Source organism: Antedon mediterranea, chromosome 5 (genome assembly GCF_964355755.1).
Source record: "Antedon mediterranea chromosome 5, ecAntMedi1.1, whole genome shotgun sequence".
In the NCBI taxonomy this organism is placed as follows: domain Eukaryota; kingdom Metazoa; phylum Echinodermata; class Crinoidea; order Comatulida; family Antedonidae; genus Antedon; species Antedon mediterranea.
Window position 1 is genome coordinate 25142207 of NC_092674.1, and position 13076 is coordinate 25155282.

Below are 13076 nucleotides of genomic sequence, written 5' to 3' on the forward strand. Positions count from 1 at the left end.
TTGCAATATTCTTCATAATCAACCTGGGGCATATGTAAGAAGTGGTTGTGAATAGAAGCATTGATGTGCTTTCGGGAAGAAGAATAATACTGTAATAACAAAATACTGCTGAGATGAGAAATTTGAGATTAACATCCACGAGCATACCTCCCAACCCAATCATTTGAAATTCATATTATTATTTTCTATTTCTCTACTTCACAAGTATACGCTTTGAAATAACATACATGTTTGTGTATCGTGCGTTATGCAAATACGTCATGTACATTGAAGAATTGTGGGACTTCCGGCAAAATATTAAAACACTTTACATTTAATATTAACAATGATAGACACGGTGCAATTAGTGCAGAGGTGGGTACACTTCCTGTAAATTAGAAACAGTCAATTTAAAGTTATATTGGATTCACACTGCCCAAATTGAAACGGTTTCGTGGAACTTAAAGCCGATTTTCCACTTGGCGAATTTGTTTGCGCGAATCGAAAGCGTCAACTTATACGCATGCGTATTCATGTTTCCATCTTCCATATCTCTCTCTACGCATGCGTATAAGCTGAAACTTTCGATTCGCGTGAAAGTTTGGTTCCCACTAGGACCAAAGAACTTATAACACAAGAATCTCCTGTTCTTCAATTTGCATTCAAAACACAGTATCGGAAGTACAGGGTTAAAAGGTCAAACTGAGCGACGCCATTTCACAGCATGGAGCAGCGCCCCCTCCAAACTAGGAAGTCAATTACTCTACCCCCTAGAGTATTAGCAGATCCCCTCTATGATTTTGACTTTCTAATTTGATGCGGGCGCCCTACTCCATGGCTCACAATGGCGCCACCCATAGCTCTATTCTATCCCACAATGCCTTTCGAAATTGTTACGCGCTTCGGACGAACAGGAGATTCTTGTGTTATAAGTTCTTTGCTAGGACGCAATGCACGGACTTATAAGCGCGCCGCAAGTAATGCGCGCGATGGTGGATCATCCAAAGTGCCGACGACCGCTTGTGATTGGTCAACTCACTTGCTATGCACGCTGCGTCTATATGGGAAAGGGGAGAACGCACGCGCAAAGTATTTTACCAATTACAAGCGATGGATAATCTTCAATACCGCTAATAATAAAATTACTTGCACGTTATTTAGCCCTGATAAAGTGTTTTCATAAAGCTTGAAATTTCCTAGCTTAAATTTGAACAGCTTTTGTAGTTTAATTCTCAAGAGTCATTATTTGCATTATTTTAGTATTTGCCCTTGGTAATATTATTGAATTTATATTCATCATAGTACATAAACCATTTAAGGCTACCTGAGATGAATTCAAGAAAATGTATTTAACAAAACATGAGTGAGCCAACGTTGAATGTCAAGCCGTAAGTGATCAAAATAAATAGAAAAACATTAACATTAGATTGTGCAGACACAAGCCTTAACCTTGATTCTCATATTTAAATGGTAAATACAATGTAAATGATACGTAAATGAAGCGTACAGATGTACCTCATATTGCTTACAGGGATACATTAATTGTCATATAGCTACACACAGCTAGTAATTATACATGTTAAACTGAGGCTTTTAGACAAAATCGAATGAAGGACACGGTTCGTTTGTTTGAATTGCTAGAAATACTTACATTTGTAATAGATTGTGCATACAGAATGCAAACATTGTGTTAAGCTCTGTCTACACCATCAAAATACTTTGACGAAAGTTGGTAGTGATATGCTCAAATATGGTAGTGATATGACATCATCATGTCCATGTATGGGCACATAACATTTTGTTGTCAGACAGAGCTTTAGACTGCTCAGTCGAATTTGTCTTCGATGTTTGGTTTAGGCTATTGGGTTTAGTCGTCTACACTATCAAACTTTATGTGTCAAAAAATGTGATGTGCCCATATAAGGACATGATGGTGTCATATCAATACCATATTTTAGCATATCACTACCATGTATGGGCACATCAAACTCTCTGGTCGCTATGCTGGTTATATTCTTCATCGTTCTATTCATCTTGTGTCCAGACGTTATACATATAACCGATAATGCAATACGCTTAATCGGTTTCAATTAAAGACCATTCGATTAAATAGAGTAATTAAAACTAATTCTAACTAATAAAATTAACCATGTCCAGACAATGAATGACATATAATTACGCCGCGTAATGAATAATAGTATAAAATAGCCTACATTGTAAACGTGTACCAATTGTTCATCACTGTTGATCAGGTGGATCAGCGTATGCGCACTATCGGTAATGCAAAATAAAGTAAGAATGAATTTAACTTCTTTTCGTTACTTTCACCCGATTATGTAGACTTGCCCCTTTCGGGGCTTTTAGATTTTTGTCCGAAAATACGATCTCATGTATTATACGTATGAAACGCCATATGTGCCAAAATATATGAAGCTGTCATTATGTATTAAAAGTATTTAATAATACAAAAGTTCGTTTTTAGATGACTGTCACTAGTCAGTTAAGGTCTACCTAATGACACCTGCAGAGTCGGGTGCTTTGCATTTATGAGAATAGACGAAACGGCTTAATATAGGCCTACGTCTATAATAATTATTGCTAATTCGGACATAAATTGAAAATTCAATTGTTCTAATGAATTTACTCCTTTTTAGTGTCATGATTCAGTTGTGAAAATAGAGCACATGTGCCTCAATTGTTGTTCTAACCAACATGTACTGTATTTATGTCAAGTAAGTAGGCCTACTTTGCTACTTAAGAAGTCAGTAATCAATCTTTCAAAAGGCATCTCATCTTAACCACTAGTCCTACTTATGCCAAAGTAGTCGTTGAAATCCATCAACAACTATAGCCAAAGAAACTGTAAGTCACTAAAATTCACTGAACAGCTCCATTTTTCTATAGCTATTTGTAACGTATCAACTTCACAATTGGTGGTGGATCTAGGATTTTGAAGGGATGATCAGGTGGGTGCGTGAGAGGTGGAGGTGGGGGCCGGGGCATCAATAGAACATGAAGTGTTTTAATTAACCTAAACCACCAATGATTCATTCCATTAATTACCTTCTATAAATAAACATCTAATACGTTAGTCTATTGGCTCGAGTTGACTTAATATTCTTACTCTTTCATGGAATAATTAATTTTAGAAATGATAACGTTATACAATATGAACGTATATCAAACCAAGTGCCCCTTGTTCACATTGTTGGTGGATCGGTGAGTTGTATGCACCTTTAACAGACCATCGTTGTTTTAGATAAAATGTAAATGTGGGGGAGAGGGGGGGGGGGGGAGAGAATAACCTGCGACTTGCAGCCTACAGAATTGCGCATGGTGTGGACGACACAAACCACAGCGTTCGATTCCCCTAAGGGTCCCTTCGTGTCGAGTGCTGCAAACATACGGCGCCCGTCCGTCCACAATGACAGATAAGATAAGAGGCTGAATCGACCAGTACGGGGTAACCTTCTACTTTTCCGAAAGTTGTTCTTTCTCTGGATTCTTTAAAGTGCGAACGGGCCAGATGTGTCCTTATTCGAGAAGACTTTCTGTCATCAGAACAATGGTCGAGGAGTACTTTGAACCTGTGCCGATTGTATTGTATAACTATGGTTTGCTGCGCTCCTGCCTTAACCACTCGGCCACTCAACCCGATATGAATTTAACTTGAAATATCGTTACATTTTAATCGTTGTATTGAGATTACTGGTGGACGGCATAGTATATAACTTGAGCTGAAGGATTAAAATCAAAATGTCCGCTGGAATGAAACAATATGCCTACCTAGAGACTTGTGATAAGTCTTTTCTGTAATACAAACGACACCAACATGTACAGAAGAATTCTCATTTCGTTTTCCTGTATGATGTAATTCCACGACACAAATTTGATTTCGCATCTCATCTGTCATTCTACATTATTTACATTGCCACTGTCAATACAGGGATCAAACTCACTGATGTGGCGACTATTTAATACATCTCCTATATCTAGGGATATATGCTTTTTTATGATAACTTTGTTGTAATCTGACACGTGCGTTTTCGAATAAAGTAAATTAATTACCATAATTCAATGGTTTTTTCAAGCTGTAACCTATTATGAGAGTCTACATAAATTGCGCACACGCACGACGTACGATCGAATCATGATAATATCACATACCCTTGAATAGGTCTAAAGCTCTGTCTAATGCACTATCAAAACTTTATGTGCCCACATATGGACATGATGATGTCATTACTACATATTTGAGTATATCACTACTATATTTAGGCACATCAAATTTTTTTTGTCAAACTAGTTTGGTATTGTAGACAGAGCTTAATAGCGATATGTGATCACTCCTATGTTTCTTTTTCTTAGGTAGGTGTTGCAATCCGACATGTCAGTTTTCGAATAAAGTAAATTAATTACCATTATAATTCAATTGTTTTTCCAAGATGTAACACAAAAGTCTCGCGACTCACAAATGCTTGTCAGATAAGCATTAATTTTGAAGCTGACAGTTTCTAATAAACAACGTTAAATTTTTTCATAATACATTTTAAAAATATTTGAGAATCGATTTAAATATGAATGTGGAAAAGTGTTTAGTGTCGAAACTTAAGTCATGCATGTTGAAATAAACGCGGTTCTCTTTCATTAGCTAACTTTGATAACATAAATGTGTTTTTTTTAGCACATTTTCAGCTACATACATGTCATGGTTGTTCAGTCACGTGTGTAAACTCAACAAGGTGTGATTGGAAAAACTGAAGCCTGTGCTATGCTGTTAAATGCTACCTCCTTTCTTCGTTTGACAGCCACGCTGTACATTCTGTTTAATGCTACATCCTTTCTTCGTTATAAACACTTTGGTCTACTACTCTAATCGTTATTTGCGATGACCTATACGGACTAGGACCATTGTCATGCCTGTGCATACGTTGAGTTTCGGGTTTGAAAATGTTTTCAAGTTGTCTGGTCCATGATGTTAGGTCCAGATGACAACCCCGGATTCATGCTATCAATGCATTTGTATTTAATCGGAACCTTGTTAGAATTATTTAAGGTGTACCAAGTCAATATAACAACAGGACAGGACTAGGACGATACTCTCATGTTTGTGCATGCGTTTGAGTTTCAGGTTTGAACATTTTGTCAAGTTGCCATTTAGGTCGCGATCTAGGTCCAGGTGAAAACCCTGGATTCATGCTATCTTATCATTTGTATTTAATCAGAACCTTGTTAGAACTATTTTAGGTGTAGGCCTACCAAATATATAACAACAGAACACTGCGCTCGTTTTGCCAAGATAGGAACTCGTAACAGTCCTTGATCTTATATCTGCGACAAATACCAACAGTACAATGTACATTTTCTCCGCGGCGCGCGGTGTCTGTTAAGAGGCGTGGAACTGATCGGTTCTGGTCCGAAATTAATAAAAAACAATATTTTGGCACATATGGCGTTTCATATGTAGAATACACCGAGATCGTATTTTTGGACAAAAATCGAAACGCCGTCTGGTAGATTAACATAAAAAAGGAAATTGAAATACAGACTTGGGGCAAGTCTAACACAGGTCTCCGGAGCTCAGCATCCTGTTGTTAGTGTACGGTCTTCAAGAAAAATTCGATTGATACGACGTAACTTCGGATAACTGACATAAAATGTAGAATTCACATGTCAAACTTTTCCACACAAATTTGTTAAACTATCTGGACTTATTAGTTATGTTCCGATAAGTTTTTTAAAATGTGAAAACATTAATTTACATTGACAGATCCACATTCTTTGTTTATGTTAACATTAGTTAAATTGAAAATGTGTCAATCTATTGGAAATCTATACGAGCAGATGGTCGTGATCTCAAACCACCTTGTCAGTTTAAATACCACACATTCTAGTCATTCTCAGCACTATTTACAACCAATTATTGTAAGCTCTAAACATTTTGTAATTAAAAAACGTGTTTTAATATTTATGGAAGTTCAAAGGCCTTGATAACAAACGGCGAAAGATAATTTACATTTTTCAGAAAACAGTTTATCCATTTTGATGAAAATGACATATTCGAATCGAATGACGTCATGATAAAAACAATAAAAAAACAATGATAATATCGTAATGTAGTTTTCAAAAATGTCTTCTTTTGTTTATATAATTCAATTCAATAAACTTTATTGTCAAACTCATGAATGGCTTGAAACTTTGGCTGAAAGTACACACATTAAAATTGTCTAAAAACAGTAAAAAATAATAAAATCACATAAAACTGAGAACAAGATGTCATATAAAAAGTTAAAAGAGGGCACACAAAATACAAATTGAGTTAAAAATACAGCTGAAATACTTATTGCGTTTATCTTTTCCACATTACATTAAAATTTAAGTTGAAAAAGCACATATTTATCTACCTGTCGTTCGACATCGACCGTAATAGTTTTTTTTTTAAAATAAATAATAATAATTGTTTTTCAATACAAAAACGTTAGTTATTTAAAAAAAAACTTTCTTTCCAGATGGCCTACATAGACTAGATTAGGTCCATAAGTATAACCGATTCTCGGTATATCTATAATTTGTCAATATCATACGGTAGACATTATACAGTGCCATATACGTATCATTTGACGCCTGTATCCATATGTCATAAACCTGTGTGTGACATAATACCGCCGATACATGTGATACATATTATGTGACACTGTATTACAGAATTCTCCTAATTATAATGACATTATGCAGAAACAGTACAGACTTGGAGGATATTATTTTTATGCCTAAAAAAATATTCAGTTTCTTTATATCACACGTTGATAAAATGTAAAAATCTCGAAATTATGCACAGGTGTCTCAAAAGTGCACATTATAATATTGCGATGCTATTTAAAATATGAAGTTTACGTGAGTCTGGAGAACAATAATGTAATAAATGATATATTATGGAATTCCGCACCGACATTCAGAATTCATAATTAATGTTTGCCAACGCACAAATGGCATGTTTTCTCAAATCATACTATAATGCACAGAGCTCAAATGTTGTGTCCTAAAGGCTTTTAAACCAAAGTGGATTGTTGAAACATGGAGGTATCTTATTTTATACATCCATGGTTGAAGAAATGACTGCATCATGTATTATATCACTGTAGTTATTTATCGGGTCATACTATAATGCACAGCGCTCAATAGTTGTGTCCTAAAGGCTTTTGAACAAAAGTGGATTGAAACGGAAATGGAGTATCTGATGTTATACCTCTATATTACTGAAATGACTGTATCATGTACTATATCGGTTTGATTATGCCGCCGGACAAAGTCAAATTATGAGTTCGATATAGGCCTATTTCTTGTAATAAAATATATTTGCAGTCAATTTTTGCTATCGGAGGTGATGATTTGCGAAATGTTAAAACTTCTTTCTTTTTTTTAAATAAAAAAAATATTTTGTTGAGAGTCTAGAAAACTAAGATCTAGAAAACTAAGAATTAAGATATCTTAGTTTTCTAGATTTTGTTATCTCTGCACACGTTACTTGACATTTACCTTGATTCATATAAAGTTAGGAGTGTAATTCTATAATTTATATTAATAAGTAATAAACAAACAAAACAAACAGTTTTCACAGATTTCACAGTTACGACGTCACAGTACAAATTCGGAAGGTTCTAACAATATTTCTCTTCGTAGAAAACAAACACGTTAGGCCTAATGAAGCTTTGTCTACACTATCAAACTTTATGTGTCAAAAAATGTGATGTGCCCATATATGGACATGATGATGTCATATCACTACCATATGTAAGCATAGTTCTATCAATCAATCAATCAATCGTTCAATTTATATAGCGCCATTCCAACATTCATTGCTTATGGCGCTGTAGAAAAAAATCTACCATATTTGGGCACATCAAACTGTTTTGACACATAAAGTTTGATAGTGTAGACAAGGCTTTACAGTGCATTGCTTCGTACTATTTAAGTTTCCACTAGCGACGGCGCACGTTTCAAATAAATATGTCGAAACATGCTGGAGTTTCCATTTTTTTAGCAATCGAGACAACTGAATCAGATAGATTTAGAAGATAGAATTGCTGGCTAGGAAAGATTGTCCAATAAATTGTTGGTCTGTGTTTTGAAAAGGGTAGACCTATAAGTCAGTCGGAAAAAAGAAGATGGGGAGGGGTTCTTTTTGAATTCTAAACCCTGGCTGTGGCCTTATTCTGTTATTAGGCCTATGTCCATGGCCTATATATATCTTACATATTCTGTATACCTGTCTACTAGGCATACTTAAATACGTAATAGAATGTTAGGTGTAAAGTGACAACATTATACATTAAGTTCCAATAAACGAACAAATCATCATCTTTTTCATCATCATCATCACCATCATCGTCATCTACTCATCAACAAAAAACGAACCGACCGAAAGTAAAACTACTGTAATATATATATATATATTGTTGTGATAGACGTGTGTCACACGTGTCGAACATACGGAGCAATGGTAACGTTTTTTGATCAGCACTGTTGGGCACTGCCTTTGAATTATCGAAAACTACTCTAATAACAGCGATCATTCTACAACCTGATAATAAGCTTCATCATCAAAAGTAAATAAATAACGAATCATTAGTTCAGGCCGTACACATCATTACTGTTAATTCTTAATTTGACAGCTAAGCCAGGTGCCACGCGACAAGCGGTTCAGTTTGGTTACCGGTACATCCATGTGGTAAAGCATGCACACGCCTAACACCAGGGGCATGTAAATTGTAAAAAATGTTTAAATTTTTTGAAATAAAAATCAAAAGACAAACATTTAAATACCTAAAAATTATAGGCAAACGGTACGGTGTGTAGGCCTACTATTTGTTGTTTATTTGTTGCTCATTCATCAAAATACAAAATTACAACACATATACAAATGACAGGATGATAGCAAGAGGATAACCCTATAGCTCTAGAGCTTGTTTCGATAGGGGTCCCCGACAAACTCACGGGATATAGCCTAACACAATTTAATTAAGATACGTTCATTTTTATTGACGATCAAAATGACTGAACATCGACTTTACATTCATCGATAACATTCCGTCGATGTTCATAAAATGGCATGTTAATAATAATGATCACTAGAAATTAAAATTTCAGATATAATTTCTAAAGATTGAGATTAGCAATGATTCCAAACTTACCGAGAAAAGCCGCTAACTCCAGGAATGTTCTGCCTTTGGATTTGACGTTCCCGCTTCCTACTTCTAGTTTCCTGTTCGATAAATGTAAATGTTCTCTCTCCTTATGATGTTACAACTTCTAAATAATTATGATGTTCACTTTGCCGTTTTCCAATGAAGAATGTGTTATTGCTGCTGCTCCTAAATTCCTTGTACCCAAATTGACGACAAGTTAGGGCAATTTCTGACTTATCTGGTGTCTATCCCGCGACGTCCAAGCACCGTCTGTCACCCCACAAACGAGTCGTCAGGTTTTAAAACAAGCAGTCAATCGGTGGACACAAAGAAGGCTACGATTGAAAGATACACAAACACAATCGTCGTTGAATTCATCGACACAAGTGATCAACTATTCTTGGCTGCAGTGGCTTAATTACAAATCATCCTCTACACTCGTTGATGAATCATAAAATACTATGGAACGCAAAAGTGGGATGGCGCAGTAGTATAAAAACTGAGTGACACAACTGAAATATTAGTAATTGTTTCTCTTCTTGTTTTTGTTGTAAGCTTTGCATATGGATGTAATATCCGAAATAAAGAAATGAATCAATGAATATAATGGTGTCCCTGATTTTTTTTTTATTATTCAATGTTATTATTAAGTAACAAAAAATGGACCGAAACATAATTTATTTAGCTAATATTAAAGATGTATTGTCCCCCAAAAAACATGAAAAATAAAGATTAATTAAATCAGACATTGAATAGGTTATTTTGTAGTTTTGTTAAAGTTAATTACTTTTGTAGTGGAAAAAATAATGTTTTCACTTATAAAATGACAAAATAAATGATTAAATTCAATCAAAAATCTATTGGCTGGCAGCCAATTTGACTATTTTTTTTGCTTTAATAATAATAATAATAATAATTTTTTTTCGATATAATTTTTGTGTAGGCCGAGTGTGTATAAGAATTATAGGACATTAAAATGGCATATTCAACAACAAAAAAGGTTCAATAATTATTTTTTCAGGGGGACAATACATCTTTAAACCCCATAATAAAAAATTAATAATAATAACAAATTATGTTTCTTTTTATAAGTGAAATCTTTTAAGACTTTTAATAAATTATTGTTTCCTTCGATGGGGTGAAATCATATATTTTTGTTTCGTTTTTTTTCACAATTGAATAACTTTATTTATTGAACTAAAATATGGCCAAACTTTTTTTTATTCATATATATTTCGTTTTCATGTTTAGGGGGAACAATAGGCCCTACATTTTTACTTCGATTTCTATCAAACTAGTTTGACAAAAAAAAAGGTAGATGTGTCCAAATTTGTAAATGATATGACGTCAACATGTCCATTATGGGCACATCACATTTTTTTTGTCACATAAAGTTTGATAGTGTAGACAGATCTTTACAGGAATGCATAACGTATGTTAATTTATTTCGACAAAATAAACAGTTTATAAAGCCAGAATTGACAAACCAATATTTTGTTGTGTTGTTTTTATTTGACAAGATGAGTTTGGCGTTTCTCTTTCAAAAGCTAAGATAACAATATATTGGATCGGATCATGCAGCGTTAGATCGACTGTGTGGTGCTGCATTTTATCACATGAGACATTAGTTATGTCACCATTCATCCGTTGAGTCGAAGAGAGAGACCTACTTTTGGCGCTGCGTACGCATTCTATGTCGTCATCTATCCATTATTTCCTCACAATGCAATCAATGTGCACTGATTATTAACATCACACTGTCACTGCTACCAACAACATGATATATTACTCTGTTATTGTTATTTTTGTTCGCTTTCTAATCAGTTTTTATTATAATTAGTTCATGCAGCTCCCTGGTTCATGTATAACGGAAGAGGAAATGTTGGAACAACGGTTCGTGGAAGGGATCTACCGTACATAAAAAAAAATAAAATAAACAACATATTCCGTTAGTATTGTTTATTTTTCTTTTTTTGTCTTGTGTGAGTTCTTCTCACGTTTATTTAAATTCTCATTGATGAATATATTATATACATATAAGTACATTTGTGACAATTAAAAGTAAGTGTTTAAAGTAGGTATAATTCAAGTATATTTACATAATAAGATGCCAAATGGCGGTAAAATACTTGATTAAAATTTTCTTGTTAAACTATCTTATTTGTGTTCTTATTTGTGTTCGAGTAGAGAGGCTATAAACCCAGGGGAGGAAAATGTAGTATCCTCCCTTTTCACCAAAATAAGATGGATGGAATGAAAAAAAAAATATGGTTTATTTTTCACCGGTTTCTACAAAACAGTATGTTTGATGAATGTATTTTTTCTTCACTCATAATTATGTTATTTAGATTACTAACATTTCACTAGAAAACTTTTTAATAATGTATGGTACGCATAAAGACCTGTTAGACGTTTTTAAAAGGCTTTTTATTTAATTGTTATTATTTTTTTTTTCATACGTAAATAATATAATATTTATAATAAATAATATTGTAAAAACCTGTTACAACTAAAACGTTAAAAACATTTTTTATTATAAAATTGTGTATGTCGCCCTCTTTATTTTTTCAGCCTTGTAACTAATAGAGGGCGTTAGTTCTATGCGAAATGGGCCGGAAGTGGACTTGCTGCAGAGAGAAAGTGACTAAAGAATTGTCTCTGGGAAGAATACATATTTCAAATGAAAAATAACATATTTTATTGATGAGACAGAGCTTCGAAATTTATCTACTGAGTTGATGAAACATCAATTTCATTGTCACATCGGATGTATTAACAGTAGTATTTATTTTTGGGATAATTACTGCCCGTAACAGAGACATGGCTTCGATGAGAAGTCTGGATGATATTGACTTGGCCCAGCTGAGGGTGAGTACTTTGTCTCTGGACGTTCGTAAGGGTTTTAAAGATTGTACAACAATGCCTATACAATTGAAGGGTAGAGTTCCGATTTAATTATACTCGGGCCTAGGCTATCAAGTAATTTATGTTATAGAACGGATAGGCCTAAGCCTGTTTATTGAACATTCTCATACACAACTTGGTTTTAACTTTATAGCCTCTAGGCCTAGAGATAGTACTAGAGTAGCCTACAGTACTCTGTATATTATTCTTTTATTTATTATTATTTATAAAAATAAATAATCCACACAATTGGTACAGCTGAGATAAAAAGGCCTCTCTGACTAGCCTAGGCCTACTAGGCCTAGAGTCTCAGTGAGATATACTTTTAAATTCTAGGCCTATAAATTAAGTTAAAAATTGATTGAAACACCAGAAATTTTGAATCATTATTAATAATATTTGTTATAATGTTATGTATGGCCAAGACGGCGGCAGAGAAGTAAAATTGGTGGTCTCCTGGCCCAAGATACTGTATGTGTTTGGCATGTTGTGCTACGACAACAATTTGTCTTTTTGTTTATTGTGTGCCGTGCCCTGTACAGTAACCTGGCTACTAGTACTTGTCTTGTTTTTTTTTACTGTAAAAATTATTTATTCACACTCTTTTAATCTAAATGGTAATGAATAGCAGATAGCAATGTTGATGTTGAACATTCCTATGAGATAGCTGAGAAACAAAGAAAATGCCTCCAGACAAGCAAGCTCTATTTTCATGCTATTCTAAAGTTGTAAAAGGAATTTGCTATACCGACTTGGAATTTGTCATTCCTAGTTATTTTTAGAATACAGAGTTTATACTAACTACTGAACTGCAGTATAGAGTAGTACTAGTACAGACATTTTCAACAAATCCCTAGAGAAACTGGTATACAGTATATAATTTTTTTACAGAAAAAAACCAATATTTTTATGCAAGCACTTTGTCAAAATGTACATCATTGAGGACCGTTCGTAAAATAGGTTTGTAAATAAGAAGTGTGTGTAAATGAGAAGGTTTACTTAATTCGT

At 34.1% G+C, this 13076-nt stretch overlaps 2 protein-coding genes across 5 annotated transcripts in view; one reads left to right on the plus strand and one right to left on the minus strand.

The window, feature by feature from the left end:
- Nucleotides 1-9534, minus strand: part of LOC140050044 (uncharacterized) — a 44867-nt gene extending 35333 nt beyond the window's left edge. Inside the window, exon 1 of the mRNA XM_072095057.1 lies at nt 9171-9534. The gene's annotated coding sequence lies outside the window, so the exon portion shown is untranslated. The remainder of the gene's footprint in view (nt 1-9170) is intronic.
- Nucleotides 9535-11783: 2249 nt separating this feature from the next.
- The window catches only part of LOC140050046 (serine/threonine-protein kinase mig-15-like), a 39096-nt gene continuing 37803 nt past the window's right edge, over nt 11784-13076 (plus strand). For all 4 annotated transcript variants that reach the window (XM_072095058.1, XM_072095059.1, XM_072095060.1 and 1 more), the window contains exon 1: nt 11784-12032. In XM_072095058.1, coding sequence (XP_071951159.1) covers nt 11985-12032 — 48 coding nt within the window. In that variant the 5' untranslated portion in view covers nt 11784-11984. The remainder of the gene's footprint in view (nt 12033-13076) is intronic.